The sequence below is a fragment of the Lucilia cuprina genome, chromosome 4 (assembly GCF_022045245.1).
Source record: "Lucilia cuprina isolate Lc7/37 chromosome 4, ASM2204524v1, whole genome shotgun sequence".
NCBI classification, from domain to species: Eukaryota; Metazoa; Arthropoda; class Insecta; order Diptera; family Calliphoridae; genus Lucilia; species Lucilia cuprina.
The window spans coordinates 37,962,359-37,981,461 of record NC_060952.1 but is presented as its reverse complement, the minus strand read 5'-3'; the positions used below and the strand labels follow the sequence as shown (position 1 = coordinate 37,981,461).

At 29.1% G+C, this 19,103-nt stretch overlaps 1 protein-coding gene across 3 annotated transcripts in view; it reads right to left on the bottom strand.

The window, feature by feature from the left end:
- Positions 1–19,103, bottom strand: part of LOC111675541 (calcium-binding mitochondrial carrier protein Aralar1) — a 35,908-nt gene that overhangs the window by 2,186 nt on the left and 14,619 nt on the right. The window contains exons 1-11 of one of the 3 annotated variants that reach the window (XM_046949642.1): positions 13,361–13,723; positions 11,237–11,389; positions 5,883–6,045; positions 5,733–5,824; positions 5,473–5,667; positions 5,180–5,403; positions 2,497–2,529; positions 2,132–2,298; positions 1,942–2,060; positions 1,713–1,883; positions 1,414–1,649 (exon numbers count right to left, since the gene is read on the bottom strand). In XM_046949642.1, the coding sequence (XP_046805598.1) occupies positions 1,414–1,649; positions 1,713–1,883; positions 1,942–2,060; positions 2,132–2,298; positions 2,497–2,529; positions 5,180–5,403; positions 5,473–5,667; positions 5,733–5,824; positions 5,883–6,045; positions 11,237–11,389; positions 13,361–13,387 (1,580 nt within the window). In that variant the 5' untranslated portion in view covers positions 13,388–13,723. Of the gene's footprint in view, positions 1–1,413; positions 1,650–1,712; positions 1,884–1,941; positions 2,061–2,131; positions 2,299–2,496; positions 2,530–5,179; positions 5,404–5,472; positions 5,668–5,732; positions 5,825–5,882; positions 6,046–11,236; positions 11,390–13,360; positions 13,724–19,103 lie in introns of those variants that run through there. The other 2 variants (XM_046949643.1, XM_046949644.1) reach the window with 2 other exon arrangements.

Genomic DNA, 19,103 nt, shown 5'->3' with positions numbered 1-19,103 from the left:
TTTTTCTGTAAAATATAAATGTTTTATAATAGTTAATCTTGCTGACATCTATATTTATAACAGTTTCTTCTACATAATATTTTCAGTCTAACAAATTCTTTTTTTTTAGGAATTTTTCAGTATGAGTTCTATTCTATCTAAATTTTCTGTATAACAGTTACACTTTAAAAACATTTTCTATATAAGATTTTTTGCTATTTTAAATTCATCCACATAATTTGTTTATAATAGATTCTTATGCGAAAAATTCCAATATAACACTTATTATATAAAACCTTTTCATTATAACAGGTATAACTATTTTGTCTATAAAAAATTTCGAGTTTCTCCTATAGACTTTTTTCTGTATAAAACATCTTTGAAAATTACTTATAATAAATTTATTAATAGAATATGTTCAATATAACACTTATTCTATAGAAATTCCATGTATAACTGTTTCTTCATTGAAAACTTTCAGTATAACAGTTTCTTTGTTTTTTGTAATTGATTCTTCTATAGAAAACTTCTTGCATGAATTATTTTTCTATATATGTCTATATAACAGAATATTTTCAGTATAAAAATCTCTTTAGAGATTTTTCAGTAAGACATATTCTTTTTTATAAAATAATACTTTTATATAGAAAATTATCGGTATTACGATTTCTTCTATAAAAAATGTTTAGTTTCTTCTATAGACATATTTGTGTATAAGACTTCTTTTAAAGAAAATTGTTTATTATAAATTCATTAATAGAAAATGTTGAATATAACACTTATTTCGACAATTTTTCTATAGAAAATGTTTATTATAACACTATATATAGAAAATTTCATGTACAAATGATTCCTCTATAGAAAATGTTAAGTATAACAGTTGTTTCTTTTATTAAAAGTTGTCTAAAGTGCATAATATATTTGTATAATAGATTATTAAACTTTCTGTATAACTGTTTTACTTTACCATTTCTTTTCTGTTCAAAAGTTTTTTAAAAATTTGTGAAAAATTAGTTTGTAGATCAGATGGAACGCTTTCTTCTTGTATAAAAATAGTTTATTCTAATAATAATTTTTAGTATTACATTTTTCTGTCGAAAAATGTCTGTATAACAGTTTATTTTATGGAAACATTTTCGTACAGAAAATCCTCTATACAACAGTTTATTCTATAAACAAATATTCCATAAACAATAATGTTATGTATAAGAGTTTCTTTAATGGATATATGTAGAAAATCTTCTTCGATTTAACTAAAGTTCTTTGTATAACAGTTAGTTGCTTCATAAAAAATATATGTATGATAATGAAAAATGAAAACTCTCTTAAGCAATATTTAGGGTACACAATTGATTCCATAAAAACATTAATATCAGAACAAAACCGATTATTTTCAGACGATAAAAAACCCATTAACTCTCCCCAAAAACTTACCCATCTTCATCGGCAAACAAAGCCTTTGTATGAGCATAAGTTGGGAAATAAATAGCCGAGAAAGGTACATCACGCAGCAGACAAGCACGAGCACCCTTGTAAAGACCAAACAAACCCAAATCACGCACAACCGATAAGGCACGAACTTTACTACCGCCAGCAATTTCACCAGCAACTTGCAAACGAATTTTCACAATTTCCAAAGGATTTGTAAAGACCACTTGAGAGGCACCAGCCTGTGTTAAAAAACACATTTAAACAAATGCTTTTCTTAAAATTAAAAATAATATAAAACTTACACAACCACCAGCTAAAATTTCAGACCACAAGGGAATTTGACCCTGTTTATCGGTACATTTATCACGCACTAAATCGTTGACAGTTAATTTAATGGCTTTTTCGGGTGCCACACCCATTAATTGAGGCAATAGACCACGATAAAGACCCATCACACCTTCATGCCGTATGACCTAATTTAATTTGATAAAAATTAAAAAACTATTTTTCCTTAAAAAACAGGGTTCTTACCTTTTTAAAGCAATCCCAGGAATTTCTATAGGCCACCTCACCAATGTAAGAGCCTGTGCGTTGATTTTGCATGCGTGTCTTAACCAAATCAATGGGATAAACAACTGTAGCACCCACGGCTTTTGAGATTGAAGAATAAAATATTTATTAAAATTATTATTTTTATGAAAAGAACATCAGCTAAACTTACCGCCTGCCAAAGAGCCCAAAGTAAAACGATATGTGCTCTCTAAAACCTGTATAAATGCTGATCTATCGGCTGGACTTTCCACTGCCTTTATTTCAGCCAATCTAGTGGTGATATGCTTCGTATAATGCTCGGGTGCAATATTGCTTAAATCGCTATAGACTATGCGGCTGAAATTTTATAAAATAAATTAAATTATTTACTTAATGTTTTGAAATATATTTTTATAAGAAACAATTATTAACACAACAGGGATCTGGAAATGTAAAGGGGTGGTCTTGGGTAAAAATAACTATAGTTTACAAAAAATCAAAAAAGGAGTCTGGATAATAAAACGTTTATGGGTTAATGTTTTAAGTAACACTTGCCTACTTGCTTGTATTTTTTTACGTCTCCACCAACTATTTTTAACAATTTTGTTTTATATATTTTTTTAACAATTTACATTAAAAGAGAAACAAAAGAGGGATAACGTTTGCTATTAATAGTTTCTACACTTTTGTAAAATGACAACATGATTTTTAAATTAAATTGATTGAAAACTATTTTATAATAAAAAAATATTAAAAGTTTTTGAAATTTGCATGATATTAGTCAATACTATAGATAAGTATATAAAGTAGACTATTGAATAGTGTATAGAGTTGATTATAGATCAGTCTGTAGACCAGTTATAGTCATGATTATTAACCAGTCTAAAGTCTTGACCAGTCTGCAGTCTTGACTATAGACCAGTCTGTAGTCTTGACTGTAGATCTGTATATTGTCTTGACTATAGATCAGTCTATAGTCTTGACTATAGATCAGTCTATAGTCTTGACTATAGATCAGTCTATAGTCTTGATTATAGATCAGTCTGTAGTCTTGATTATAGATCAGTCTATAGTCTTGAGTATAGATCAGTCTATAGTTTTGATTATAGATCAGTCTATAGTCTTGACTATAGATCAGTCTATAGTCTTGACTATAGATCAGTCTATAGTCTTGACTATAAATCAGTCTATAGTCTTGACTATAGATCAGTCTATAGTCTTGACTATAGATCAGTCTATAGTCTTGATTATAGATCAGTCTATAGTCCTGACAAAAGATCTGTCTATAGTCTTGACTATAGATCAGTCTTTAGACTTGACTATACATCTGTCCATGGTTTTGATTATAGATCTGTCTATAGTCTTGACTATATAACTGTTTACAGTCTTGACTATATACCTGTCTATAGTTTTGAGTATAATATATATAACTGTCTACAGTCTTGACTATATATCTGTCTACAGTTTTGAGTATAGATCTGTCTATAGTCTTGACTATAGATCAGTCTATAGTCTTGACTAAAGATCAGTCTATAGTCTTGACTATAGATCAGTCTATAGTCTTGAAAATAGACCATTCTAAAGTCTTGACTTTAGATCTGTCCATAGTCTTGACTATAGATCTGTCCATAGTCTTGACAATAGACCATTTTAAAGATCTGTCCATAGTCTTGACTATAGATCAATCTATAGTCTTGACTAAAGATCAGTCTATAGTCTTGACTATAGATCAGTCTATAGTCTTGACAATAGACCATTCTAAAGTCTTGACTATAGATCTGTCCATAGTCTTAACTATAGATCAGCCATTAGTATTGGCTGATCAGTCTATAGTCTTGACTATAGATCAGTCTATAGTCTGGACTATAGATCAGTCTATAGTCTTGACTATAGATCAGTCTATAGTCTTGACTATAGATCAGTCTATAGTCTTGACTATAGATCAGTCTATAGTCTTGACTATAGATCAGTCTATAGTCTTGACTATAGATCAGTCTATAGTCTTGATTATAGATCAGTCTGTAGTCTTGATTATAGATCAGTCTATAGTCTTGAGTATAGATCAGTCTATAGTTTTGATTATAGATCAGTCTATAGTCTTGACTATAGATCAGTCTATAGTCTTGACTATAGATCAGTCTATAGTCTTGACTATAGATCAGTCTATAGTCTTGACTATAGATCAGTCTATAGTCTTGATTATAGATCAGTCTATAGTCCTGACAAAAGATCAGTCTATAGTCTTGACTATAGATCAGTCTTTAGACTTGACTATACATCTGTCCATGGTTTTGATTATAGATCTGTCTATAGTCTTGACTATATAACTGTTTACAGTCTTGACTATATACCTGTCTATAGTTTTGAGTATAATATATATAACTGTCTACAGTCTTGACTATATATCTGTCTACAGTTTTGAGTATAGATCTGTCTATAGTCTTGACTATAGATCAGTCTATAGTCTTGACTAAAGATCAGTCTATAGTCTTGACTATAGATCAGTCTATAGTCTTGAAAATAGACCATTCTAAAGTCTTGACTTTAGATCTGTCCATAGTCTTGACTATAGATCTGTCCATAGTCTTGACAATAGACCATTCTAAAGATCTGTCCATAGTCTTGACTATAGATCAATCTATAGTCTTGACTAAAGATCAGTCTATAGTCTTGACTATAGATCAGTCTATAGTCTTGACAATAGACCATTCTAAAGTCTTGACTATAGATCTGTCCATAGTCTTAACTATAGATCAGCCATTAGTCTTGGCTGATCAGTCTATAGTCTTGACTATAGATCAGTCTATAGTCTGGACTTTAGGTCAGTCTATAGTCTTGATTATAAATCTGTCCATAGTCTGGACTATAGATATGTCTATAGTCTTGACTATAGATCGGTCTAAATTCTTGACTGTAGACTATTCTAAAATCTTGTCTACAGATCTGTCTGAGGATAGTCATGAGCTTACACCAGACGGTAAATCAGTCTATAATCTTGACTTTAGAATAGTCTATAGTGTTGATTATAGAACAGATTAACCTATAGTCAATTGTTTTATGAATACCAATAGTTCTTAGTATCGACAGAGTTATACGACCCATGGACAACTTTACCAGAGTAAAATTTTCATCGCAATAATTTCAAAAAACTTTTTATATTTAATTAACTCACTAAAGGATAAATGACGCTTAAAATTCTAGACTTGTAAAAAGAAACTAGTAGTCTTTTAAAACTTACCCAGTTTGATGTAGAGCTCCGGTCAATTGAAATAGAATATCAATTTCTAAGGGTGTAATTTGACTCATAGTTTGAGCAGCATATAAAAGTTCATCTTTGGTAACGGGTTCTGTGCGATTACCTTGTGTAGAATGTAAATAGATGCGTTTTATCAATTCCATATTATTTAGCAACGATGTGAAAGCCATAAAATATGGAAAGCTTACCTTATGGCCTTCGGTGACCTATATAATTAACATAAAACTATATATTAAAAGAAAACTTTAATTGTAAGCTTTATCAATACAACTTACGGCTACTAAATTATCTTTAACATCGGCGGTGAGTAAATGCTTTTTAACTTTAACCATAATATCTTGAAAATCTAATGGGGAAATATATCCAGAACCAGCTGGATCTTTGCTACGGAATGCTTCCATCGCATATTCCTCATGAAAATCATGAAGTAATTGAGTAAATTCAGCGTAATTAATTAAACGTTGTTTTTTCTATAATAAAAGAAAATTCAATAATTATTTCACTTCAAAAAAGTTTTAAACATATTATTACTTACTTCACCAAAATATCGTTTAATAAAGGGGCTGTCTAGGCTAAAAGGTATTTTTGAATGTAGTTCAGTTTTTTGTACGACATCAGCAAAATCACCTTAAAAATTTAATGAAATTTAAAATTTGTTTAAAAAGTAAATAATTTTAAAACTTACTATAGGACACTGTGCCATTGCCTTGACGATCGAATAATTGAAAAGCTGTTTTATATAAAGCGTCTGGTGTACATAATAAACCTTCAAAAGCTTGAAATTCTGAGAATGATATAAGTCCATCTTTGCTTGTATCAGCAATACCCGCTAATAAACGCACTGATTCCTACAATTTGATTTCGAAAAAATAATGTTTATTTTAGTTAAAATATAGAGTTTAGTAATTATTTATGTTAAATTGCTTTATAATTTGTTTTTATTTTAATTATGTATGTATATGAGCTTAGGTCATTTCTTTTAAACCGGTTGGAACTGAAAATTAATTCTTAAATAATGTATAATTTATATTTTTCATAATTTAACAATTCTAATCTATTTAAATATTTGTTGTTTTATGACTTGGGTAGTACTACCTAAGAAATTATTTTTGATAGCGTTATCTATTTGGGAATGTCTATTTGAATAAATGTTTTGGGTCTGTATGAATGTTGTGCCTTTAATGAAGTACAAAAATGCTACTATCAATGTAGGCTAGACAGCAAAAAAGCTTAGTAACAATAATGAAATAAATATATGTATATAGAATGGAAAGTTTATTGGGTTATATTTACAACAATATTAATTATGTATTATTTTGACAGTAGAACAATTTTATCAGTCAATTAAGCGATCACAGAGCTCCCTCTGAGTCTTATCTATAATCTAAAAAGTTTTGAGATAAGTTTGCAAATATAAATAGATTACTTTGGACTAAAGTCATACAAATGACTTCTCTAAAATCAAGACTATAGAATGCTGTATAGTCCAAATACAGCTCTATCGTCTACAGAATGCCCGAGTATATTCTAAAAAACTGCTCTATAGCCACTACTATAGACAACTTTATAATCAAGACTATAGACTGCCATATAGTCAACTCTATAGAATTCTTTGCAGACAAGACTACAAACTGTTTTGTAGTTAAGACCGTAGACTGCTCTATAGCCAATCCAATATAGTCAAGACTATGTAGTGTTCTATAGTCAAGACTATATACTGTTCTATAGTCAAGACTATAGACTGTTCTATAGTCAAGACTATAGACTGTTCTATAGTCAAGACTATGGACTCTTCTACAGTCAAGATTATAGACTGTTCTATAGTCAAGAATATTGACTGTTCTATAGTCAAGACTATAGACTGTTCTATAGTCAAGACTATAGACTCATCTATAGTCAAGACTATAGACTCTTCTATAGTCAAGACTATAGACTGTTCTATAGTCAAGACTAAAGACTGTTCTATAGTCAAGACTATATACTGTAGACTATGGACTGTTCTATAGTCAAGACTATAGACTGTTCTATAGTCAAGACTATTGACTGTTCTATAGTCAAGACTATTGACTGTTCTATAGTCAAGGCTATAGACTGTTCTATAGTCAAGACTATAGACTGTTCTATAGTCAAGACTATAGACTCTTCTATAGTCAAGTCTATAGACTGTTCTATAGTGAAGACTAGAGACTGTTCTATAGTCAAGAGTATAAACTGTTCTACAGTCAAGACTATAGACTATTCTATAGTCAAGACTACAGATTGCTTTATAGTCAAGATTATAGTTAAGACCATAAACTGGTCTATAGTTAGGACTATAGACTGCTCTATAGTTATGACTTATAGACTACACTGTATTTAAAAGACTATAGACTGCTCTTTAGTCCAGACTTTAGATTGATCTTTAGTTAAGACTACAGACAGCTATAGAATATAACTTGACTGCACTGTAGGCAAGACTGTATATAGAACATTACAGTTTTTGAAAATATTTATGAGCCCCATTTACCAACAGAACCACTCATATCAATAAACATTTGAGTTAGTCATTTTTGGATTACTCCAAGAGTCATTCTATGGGATATCACTCTAAAGAATTTATTACGAGTTATCATTGGACCGACTCATTAGTACAAGTTATATTTAATATATATATTTAGTCATTTTAAATAAAATTAATAAATATAAATCAAAACTTTCATAATTTGTTTCATGCAGATGATATTCGCATGTCACAAGACGGTTAAAAGACATTACAGCAAAACTTACAAATGTCATTGAAAATACTAACTGAGAAAGAGTAATTAATATAAAATCCTTGTGTTCGGAAGTTACCAAAAATATTATTATTGTCATTGGATTGGCCCTTGCTAGTTATTCTAGTTTACCACATAATAAAGTAACAGAGAAATATTTCACTGTTTAAACAAGAACAAAAATATTAGTTCTTAGGGACTAAGTTGTAAAGTTATATGAATAAATAAATCTCAGGACTTATCGAAAGGATGAGGAATTCTGTCTTTATGTCATCAACAAGGATCCAGAATATATATTAAATCTTTTGTTAGTCTAGAAACCGAATGATAATTTCCATCAAGAATATTCGGTTAATATTTGATTGGCACCTTATTTTGAGTCATTTTATGAATGCACAGTTTTTGCTAAGTTCATGGACATTGGACTTGTTGATTATTTAAAAAAGCAATAAATGATAAATATCAATCTTAAATTATATAAATAAAAATAAACAATATTTCTTTGATACACATTTTTATCAAATTCATTTCTTAAACAAAAGAATTAGTAGTTAAAGTCAATATTATTTGGTTAAATACAGCCAGACAATATATATCACGTGTCAAGGTCAAATAATGAATTAGAACCAAATTAAAGCAAATACTAAATAAACAAACAAAAAAACTAAATAATTATATTTTTAGAAAAAATATAGAACAAATTGTTCAATGACTGATTAGTTTTGTATGATCAAAGATAATAATTTCATTTAATCAATAACTTGTTCCTGCTAGTATAAATATTTTATATAGTTATTATGTCTAAGGTATTTATAACAATAATAAAAATAATTGTGTTAAATTTAAATATACAACAAAACTTAAAAGAACATTGTTTAAGTGCAATCATGATTAACACGCGTCTTATATGTGACTTTATTTTGACGTTCATCGGCTAAATACAAAACGTCATAAAAACAAACAAAAATATTATGATTACGACAATAATTATCGCTATGAATGAAATAAAAAAAAATAAATTAAAGGGGAGATTTCAAGTGTTAATTATAGTTTGCTGATGTTTTTGTTTTATGAAGTAAAATAAAATCTTAAGTCGTTTAATCACACGATAAGTTTGTCACTAGCACTTCAGTTTAATTTTAAATTAAGGAAGTTAAAAGTTGATATTTAAAAGAATGGGTTTTGTTTTGTTTTTTTTTTTTTTTTTGATAAAAATTTTAAGTTTACACTAGGGTTAGACATTTTGTGACAACATTGTAAGATCTTACAAACCATGTAACTTAAATAGCTTAAGTTTTATTGTTAGACTTTTTTTATTTTACATTTTTTATAGAAATTTCGTCAAAATCTGGCAAGTATTCTCGATTTTTTAGATTAAATTCCTGAGATTCTGATTAAGAGTTTTAAAACAAAAATTTCTTCATATTCTGATCTCGACTTTTTATAGAAATTTGTTCAGATTCTACGGACGATTTTCTGAAGAAAATTTATTATATTCTGAGGCAGTTTTTGAATAGAAAATTTCTTAGATACAAAAAATTGTTCAAAAATCTTCTGTTCTTTTCTGACTCTGAGCCAAATCTTTTATAGAAATCTTTTCAGAATCTGGAAAAATAAAGATCGATTCACACAAAAGTTGGTAGAGAGATTTTGTTCCATACAAAACTTGTTTATGTCAAATTTCATTGCTGTATTTCACGGTGGTATTTTTCATCCACTGGGTAGACTTGAGAACGGCCTGGATTCTGAAGAACTCAGGTGGCAATTTTTGTACATGGATGTGTCGGTCTAGTGATCACGTTGCGGAAAGACTGAAAAGTACCAGACGAATCTAAAGAGAGGGGTCAACGGAGACCCCAACATCGCACCCATTGAATCTGTAATCTCGGGATCAACACCAAGATAGACAAATAGTCATAGTAATAAGCGACGCTGTAGCGTCCCCATCTTCTAACGATCCGCACAGGTAGTATGAACAACCATTAGTCGCGCAACCACATCAGGAGGCTCTGCTGCTTCGGCAACAGCACCTAGTGAAAATTGGTAGGTTTAATCCATAATAACTTGACAAGACTTATTTCAGTGGCCATTAGGACCTTCTGCTTTGTGTTAAGCATGATTAGAGTAAACTCCAAACACATTCAACCATGAAGGAAAATTGCCGATAAAACAAAGATTAAACATTATCACCAAACCATCAATCATACCTAAGTATGCAGCAAAACTCCAACTTATCAACCTTCTTATATCATACATCTTTTCCAATCCCTCCGTCTCACCCGACACTTTCATATCTTCCGACACTTCCGTCTCTACGACTTCCATCTTTTCCGACACTTCCATATCTTCCGACACTTCCATATCTTCCGACACTTTCATATCTTCCGACACTTTCATATCTTCCATCAAATATCTCATCATTTTAATGATCAATCATCACATTATCAGCTAATTCCCAACTTTTTATTCCACAGCCTACCCTATGGTTAGGCTGTGAATCAAACCAAATCAACTTTCAATTTCCACGATTTTGGGTATTAAACCACAGCAACTACGTGGATCCCAAAGGAACCTCAACCATACTGTTATTTTTAAGCCAGTTATGAATGCTAAAACTGTTTTTCGGAGGGCCGATTTTGCCAATAGAGAATATTTATGCAAAATTTCAATTGTCTAGTTCTCCCGTGTGGTGATCCTATCATGATTTCAACAAAATTGTCCAAAATCTTATAAGAACCCTGAATATATATGGGTTTAAGTGAATATGTTGATGTGTAACAAACGGAATATCAAAAACAATAAATAACAACAAGATTACATTCTTTTAAATCTTTAAATCCACTGAATAAACAATTTATATTATATCCGCCGCTTAATAGCAAACAGTAAATTTCAAATTGCTATAAAAGATCATAAATTTTGTTTTTACAATTTAACAACCCAAAAGCAATTGAGGGTTAAAGATACAAACAAGAATAACAACAATAAAACAAATCAAAACAATTGTAAATTGTAGTACAAAAAAAATGAAAAATACAGTCGATCCCCCCTATTATTTATAGATGGTGGGTGTGAATTTCTGTGTGTCTTTTATAATTTGGATATTTGCCATTTCTGTTTTTGCAAAGTTTTGCAGATTTTTAGTGTATAAACTATAAAATTTAGCTAATTTACTACGGTTGTATATTTTACTTAGTTGTTTTTTTTAGCTTATCAGCAATTTGTTTCGATATTTTTTTTGTTTAAAATAAATCAAATTGCTTTTTCAATTACAAATAATACTTACATCATTAAATGCGGCATCTGTGAATAAACCCAAAAATTTCCTTACAAAATCTTCGCTAGTCATAAAATGTTCACCATTCTTTTCGTAGGTTGCGTATTTTTGGAAGACTTCACGTAATTTATCGGTGCTGGCACGTTTTAAAAACGAGTGACCCTTTAAGTACAAAAAAATGAGAGAACAAAAACAAGAAAGTTAATTTACAGTTTTTATATTTTTATTTTTAAGCAGAATATAAGATAAAAAAGAATATAAGATATAAAAAATTTTAACAAATTGCATTAAAAAAACTTAAAAGTCAGATGAACAATTACAACAAGGTCATTTAACAGCAACATGTGTTTTTAATGATTTAAGAGTATAAACTAAAAGAGAGTTTTATATGAGTATAAACACTGAGAGAAATTTATTGGTGCTTAGTGAATCTTTAATTTAACCCTCTCTTTATTTTGTAACAAATGTTTTGCTGGAAAATAGTTAATAAAAATGCTCGAAATTTGAGCTTATTTCCTATTGAAAATTAATCAGAATGGCATCTATATAAATCAGAATCTGCGCAAGATTTCCATTGGAAAATAAATCAGATTCCCAACTAAATTTTATTTCTCAATTTCTTTATAAAATAGTTAACTAGATTCTAGCTCAAGGTCTGAGCTAGATTTGAAATATATTTTCACTATAGAGATTGAATTAGATTTTCTTTAGAAAAAAGCTCAAAAGTTTAGCATAATTATTTGATCTAGATACTTCAGAATCTTAGCAAGATTGTCATTAGAGAATAGCTCAGATACACAGAAAGATTTTCTTTCTTGTGATCTTTATAAACTAGCTTAAAAGATTTTCGTTTGAAATTAGTTTTTAATAGAATCTAATCTTGATATATCAGAATCTGAGCAAGATTTTCATTCGAGAATAGCTCAGATTCTCAGCAGGATTCTCTTGATTTCTTTAAACAATATTTCAGAAAAAAGCTCAATGTCTTTGCTAAATTTTTACTACAGAATCTACTCCGAATTTCAATATAATTTTCAATTATCAGAATCAAAATATTATTTAGATAATTTAGAATTTGAGCAAGCTATATTTTTGTTTGCTCAAAATCATTAGATAATTTTTAGAATATGATCTTGTTTTTTTTTTTTTTGAAAATAACACAGGAGTTGAAATAGATTTTTATTTCAAAAAAGTTCAGAATCTGAACAAATCTGAGAAAATTATTCAGAATCTGAGCTAAAGTTTCTTTAGAAAATTGTAGAAAATAACTCAAATGCTGAACTAGAAATTCATTAAGAAATAACTTAGAATATGAGTTGAATGTTCTTCAGAAAACAGTTCTTACACTGAAAATAATCCATGACTAATATATACGAAACATTTCGTAAATTGTACTACACTCTTGTTTCGCACCACAAATTTTTTTCGTAATATATACAATTGTACGAAATATTTTTGTATAATGCAAAATAATTTCATAGAACTTAAGAAATAATTTGATTATTTTACGAATAAATTATTTTTGTATTTTTTAAAATATTTTTGTAATTTTAGAATAAATATTGTATTTTTTAACATTATGAAAAATTTTGTTACGAAAATTAATGAAACGAAATTATTTTTGTAAAATAAAACAATGTTTCTCAATATACACCAAAAATATATTACGAATGGTTTTCGTACATTCGTAAAATAAAAAAAAGAATAATATTTCATATCATACACGAAATTTTCGTAAATATTACGAAAATAAGTAGTTACAAAATTTATTTTCGTAGAGTGTAGTATGAACTATTTTTAGAGTAGTTTGCACTAGTTTTTCTTTGGAAAAAAGTACAAAATCTGAATTATTTTTTTTTCTGAAAAAAGCACATGAAAAGAGCAAAGTTTTCCTTAAAACAGATTTCGTTCTAAATTATAGTAAAATAATAGTTCACATTCACATTAAATCTAAAATCAATAAGAATATAAGCTTGAACTTAAAGTGTTTTTTTTTTTCTCTTTGAATCAGTTAATATGTTCTATTTTCTAACATATATTTTTTCTCTCTGTGTATATTCCATAACAGTTATGTATCTTAACAAAAGTAAAGAGAAAATAATAATAAGATAATTATCATTTCACTCAACCTACACTTTGTGATTTTTTCTTTAGCGGCATTTTGGCTCTCTATTTGATAAAATTCTCTTCGGCTCAATAAGGTTGGCTCAAATACTCTTTACAATTGAACAGAATATTTTAGTTTTTTTTTAATTACAGCAATTATTTGTAATCGATAATCCTTTGTTGTTTTCAATAGTTTATAACATTTATGCTTAAAGTGAAGAAAATTCAGGAATTTAACAAATTCCTATAACGTCTTTTCCCACTTTGATTTGCTACTTTTATTAGAGTTTTTCTCCGAATTATACATTAAAAACCGCACACGCGTTTCGTCTACCAAATTCAATTTTAATACGAAACAACCAATTCAAACGTCGACGTAATAACAACTAAATAAAAACTCATTAAAATGACAGCAACATTAAGAAGAAAGAAATTCAACCAACCTCAATTCTATTGAATCCGGTGAGCGGGAATTTTTATTTGTATAAAAATAAAAAAAAAAAAAAAATAAAAGACAAAACAGAACAAAACTTTTGGAAAGGAGAAGGGGCAAAGAAGAAACATCAAGTCAAGAAAACTACTCGTTCGCTCATATTGTATTTGCATTCTTTTTTCAATTTATTTGTTGTTTGTTTTTATTTTAATATTCTCCCCTGTTTGGACTGACTCTCTTTCGGTGCGATCGATCTCCCCAATGGAGTTGAGTTTATGCGAACTATTTTTTTTTTTTTTGCATAAAAAGCATGACAGAATTATATTTTATGATCCGTTCAACATTTGGTCTGATAACAAATTGTTGGCCAAACAAAAATAGTGATGTTTCTTCAAGAGCTAATGATGAAATTGTAATGGAAATTAAGATTTTAGTTATATTTTTTAAATTTATGTATTATTTATTAAAAAAATCTAGTTAATTAAATGTTGAATTTTTATGGAGCATGTGTTTGTCATTTGTCGGTCTGTATTTTATGTATTTTGAAAACATATGGTTTTTGTTTGATCGCCAAAATGTGTACCGGTTTTGTTTGTATCGATCTCTTGTCTAGCCAATAAATACAAATATTTGAGAGATGAGTCAGTGAGAGACGATATAGTCACCTCTTTGAATGAGACTTTGAACTATAGAGAATTGCTACTGAATTTCCTGCAAAGCACACGTTTAATGTTTTACATCAAAACTTTTTCTCTCTTTGAATCAAACAATTCTTATTTTCATCATATTTTTAAAACATTTCTATATATTATTTCTATAAAATATTTCTATGCTAATTTCTTATTCTTGTTATATAAATAATTTGATATAGATTTTCTTTAGAAAATAAATCAAAATCCATAGACGATTTCTCTAGAAGACACTTCAGAATCATTAAAGGTTTTTGCTATAAGGGTATGTAAACTTCTTTGAAATGTTATGCGAAATGTATAAAATTTTCCATTTATCCGCATGATCACCTCACTTGCTCATCTCTAACTACAATAATAATAATAATATATATTCTGTTTCTGGTTTTCGTCAGTCTAGTCTAACTAATTGCTAATATCTCTTAACATTGTTTACGTTTGAGTTTGCATCAGCCAATGTTTTCGCTGTGGAGATCAAATCGATTGTTTTTTAATAAATTGTTTTCATTATCAATCGCTCACATTTGAGTTGAGTGTATTTTATACCTACATACGTATTGTTCATATCATTTTGTGAATATTTACTCTCTTTTAATTTGAGTATTATGTATTTGTATATATGTATGTATATACGTATACATTTAATTAAAAATTGTTCTCTTCTGAATAAAAAATAAGCTTTTTTATGATAAATAGTTTTTATTTTTCATTGTGGCAGTTAGTTTATAATTACGATTATAAATTGGTTTTGAAATAATAATACATTCTGGGAAATTTCTATAGATCTCCATTGGGAAACTGTGAGCAAGTTATGGAGGTTCTGGACTATAGTTATGATTGTCTATAGAAAAAAACATTTATAGAAATGACTACTTTAGCAGAGCTTCTATAGTAATCTAACGACATCCTTAGCTCATCTGGCATAACCATAGAAAAAGATGAGCAGCTTTTGAGACCAAGAACAAAACAATCGAATTTTGAATACAATATTCTTAAGTAAAGAGTATTACATATTCGACATATAGAAGTCGGATGAAGCAAGGTTTAAGCTATTAGCCGGGTTCCACCAAATACCAATCATTCAGTTGTTCCATTGAAATACCTAGATATGTGATGGAATTAATTTTTGAATACGAATCTATTTAAAATCGGCAAAAACGATTCTTTTGTATAATTTAACATAAAATTTCTGAGGTTTTCATACATTTATAATATTTTTTAAATTGATTCTCTTAAATGGAAAGTATTCTGTTGTCTATGTAGTACTTTGTTATAACAAATTAAATTTCGATGGAGGAAATTTATCACATCTTTTGAAATCGCTTAAATTCCATTACATAATCGACCAACTTGTCTGGCTCGTATTGAGATTGACAATTCTTGGTATTTATACCAATACTTTAGTGGGGAGGGTATATTGGGTTTGTGCTGATGTTTGTAACATACAAAAATATTCGTCCTATACCCACCGTCCGTCCGTCTGGCTGGCTGGCTGTCCATGAAAACCTTGTGCGCAAGGTACAGACCGCATTTTTCAAGATAATTGGATGAAATTTGGCACACACGCTTCTTTTGGCCCAAGGACGAAGCCTATTGAAAATGGTTATAATCGGTCCATTATTTTGAATAGCCCCATAGAACCGTGCCCCCAAAATAGGGCCTTTTGGCTTATAATTAATTTAAATGATCTATTATGTTAAAAAAGTCGACAAAACATAGTTTTATAGAACTACTGATTTTTGTAATGATCGGGCTTTATTTGACCTTTTCCCCCATACAAACTCCCCTTCAGAAAATGACTTAAAGGTCAAAATTCACTTACAAACACTAATAACACTTTTAAATTCTACATAGAAAAAGACTTAACTCCCCCCACCAACATTTTTAAGGATAGGTCCATATTTTGCCCTACTCCCCTTTGAGCCCTCTTGTAGAAATATCTTTTTTTTGCCAAAAAAAAGTAAAAATATTCCGAAATAAAGTTAAAAAAATACCAAATTCTTGAATTTTTTATATAATTCCATTGTTAACATACATACTGACTGGTGTAGGGTATCATATGGTTGGCTACGCCCGAATATACATTCATACTTGTTTTTAAAATGGCTTGGACGATCTTTCCCACTTCTGAATCGCACAAATCATCTTTTGCATGTTTAAACTGATAAGATGAGCAATTGTTGTGCTTTAGTGACAATGGGTTTGGTTTAACACCAACATTAAATCATGTATCATTTTCAGAATCAATTTAACGATATGTGAACGTCTACAGGTCGGACATTTTCAGCATAACTTGATGACATAACCTGTTAAGACTTTATAGCCTCACCTAGCCTCTAAACAATTTTACCCCACCCAATTGTACAACTCGGCACCACTTAGTTGTTTATAAGTTTATACACAATTTTTGTACTTATCGTGTCTTGTTTGACCCTAGACCCCATACAAATTTCCTCGCAGAAATTGGCTTGGAAGTCCATAATAGACTTATAAACAAAAATATTACAATAAAACTGACAATAGGTTTCATTCATATATCTCCTCCTGATTTTATGTCGACCCGGCCTAAAGCCACTTTAAAATATATCCTAGCAAAAACAGTGTAATGACTTAAACTTATTGAACAACTAACTATTCAATGATTACGATATACTGCCTGCATTACTTAGAAGCCGTCTAGTTATTTCATACATACAATATATTCATTCCTATCGCCAATCAAAATTTCTCGTGTAATATGTTTCCTTTTCACTTTTTTCTTTCATTAACTTTTTTGTCGTGAAAAAAATTCCTCTGTTGTGAAATTTTGTTCATGGAATTTTGTAAACATTGAATAGCTCTTCCATACAAAATCAACTATTGTGAATGAACTATTCACAAGAAGTTTACGATACTAATTAGGGTTCTATAGTTGAAACGAAAAGTCGACTTTTTTCATTTAGTTAAAAGTCGACTTTTTGCATTTTATGAAAAGTCGATTTTTCGACTTTTTTCATTTAATTAAAAGTCGACTTTTCGACAATAAGTATTTTATAAGTAGTCGACTTTTCGACTTTTTCCGACTTTTCGATTTTTCGACATTTTGACTATTTTCGACTTTTTTCGAGTTTTCCGACTATTTTAGAGCACTTTTTTAAAATTTTCGACTATTTTTGACTTGTTTCTACAATTTTTCGACTTTTTCCGACTTTACGATTTTTTCGACTTTTTGACTATTTTCGACTTTTTTCCGACTATTTTTTTACTTTTTTGAGTTTTACCGACTATTTTAGAGTTTTTGACTTTTTTTTCCACTTTTTTAAATTTTCGACTATTTTTGACTTGTTTCTACAATTTTCGAGTTTTCGACTTTTTCCGACTTTTTTCGACTTTTCGACTTTCTTCGACTTTTCTCGACTTTTCTCGACTTTTCTCGACTTTTCTCGACTTCTCGACTTTCAGACTTTTCGACTTTTAGACTCTTCGACTTTTCTTGACTTATCGACCTTTTTCGACTTATCGTCTTTTTTCGACTTTTCGACTTTTAGTCTTTTCGATTTTTATTTACAAAGTCGACTTTTCGACTTTTTTCAAAGACAATAGTCGAGTTATAGACTTTTTTGGAACAAAATAGTCGACTTCGACTTTTCGACAGTTTTCGACAAAAAGTCGATTTTTCGATTATTCGGAAGTCGATTTATAGAACCCTAATACCAATTTTCCCTTTGAGGGAAATTAAAATTTCACGGGAACAACATTTTTACTTCTTTTGGCGATAGGGGTGATTATGTAAGTACTAATTTTTTAGTCTTGATATGTTGTCTTCAAGCTTTGTTTTTACCACAAAAGATAAAAACTAATTTTTTCTGAGTAAAAACTAGTAGTAGACGCAGTGGACGTATCTAACTCAATTCCCATTTGAAGATGATGGAGTAAGTACTTACATACCTGCCTATTTGTAAACGTGCGTAGTAAGTACTTACATCCAAAGTTATCCCCCTGTTAAAATTTTGACTTAAAATGCTATTGGGTAAAACAAAATTATGCGTTAAATTCGACATTTCCAAAACAAAAAAAAAAATGTAAAAAGAATTAAAAAAATGAGAGTTCTATCGCCATTGATTATTTAGTTCATGATCAAACCGTGTAGAAAGAACTCCTTCAGAGGTCTTGTTACAAATTAAGAAAAAGTAAAATTTATTATTTCGCTATTACACTAAAAACAACTTAATCAAAAATAACATTATCATATGTTTAAGAAAATAAAAAACAAAAACATTTTTTTAATACAATTTCTTAAATATAAAATTTAAATTTAATGGTTGTCAGTTGCAACAATTTTCTTTTTTTTTTCTTTTCTCTATAAAAATTTCATTAACATTTCAACGTCAATGCAATAAACAACAAGTGTGAAAATTTTTACAAAAATAAATAAATATTATTATTTATAACTTTTAATATAAGTTTATTTATATTGCAAAATAATAAAAAAGTTTTATTATTTTAGGTTAATATTCTATGACTTTATTATGATGTTCATTATTATCAGTGTAAAAAACAAATATTAATAATATAAAATAAATAAATGATAAGAATTAGTATGTTTCGGTCTCCTTGGGTAAGTAACCGGAATGATGATGATCAGACGACCACCAGCAAAGTTGTGTTG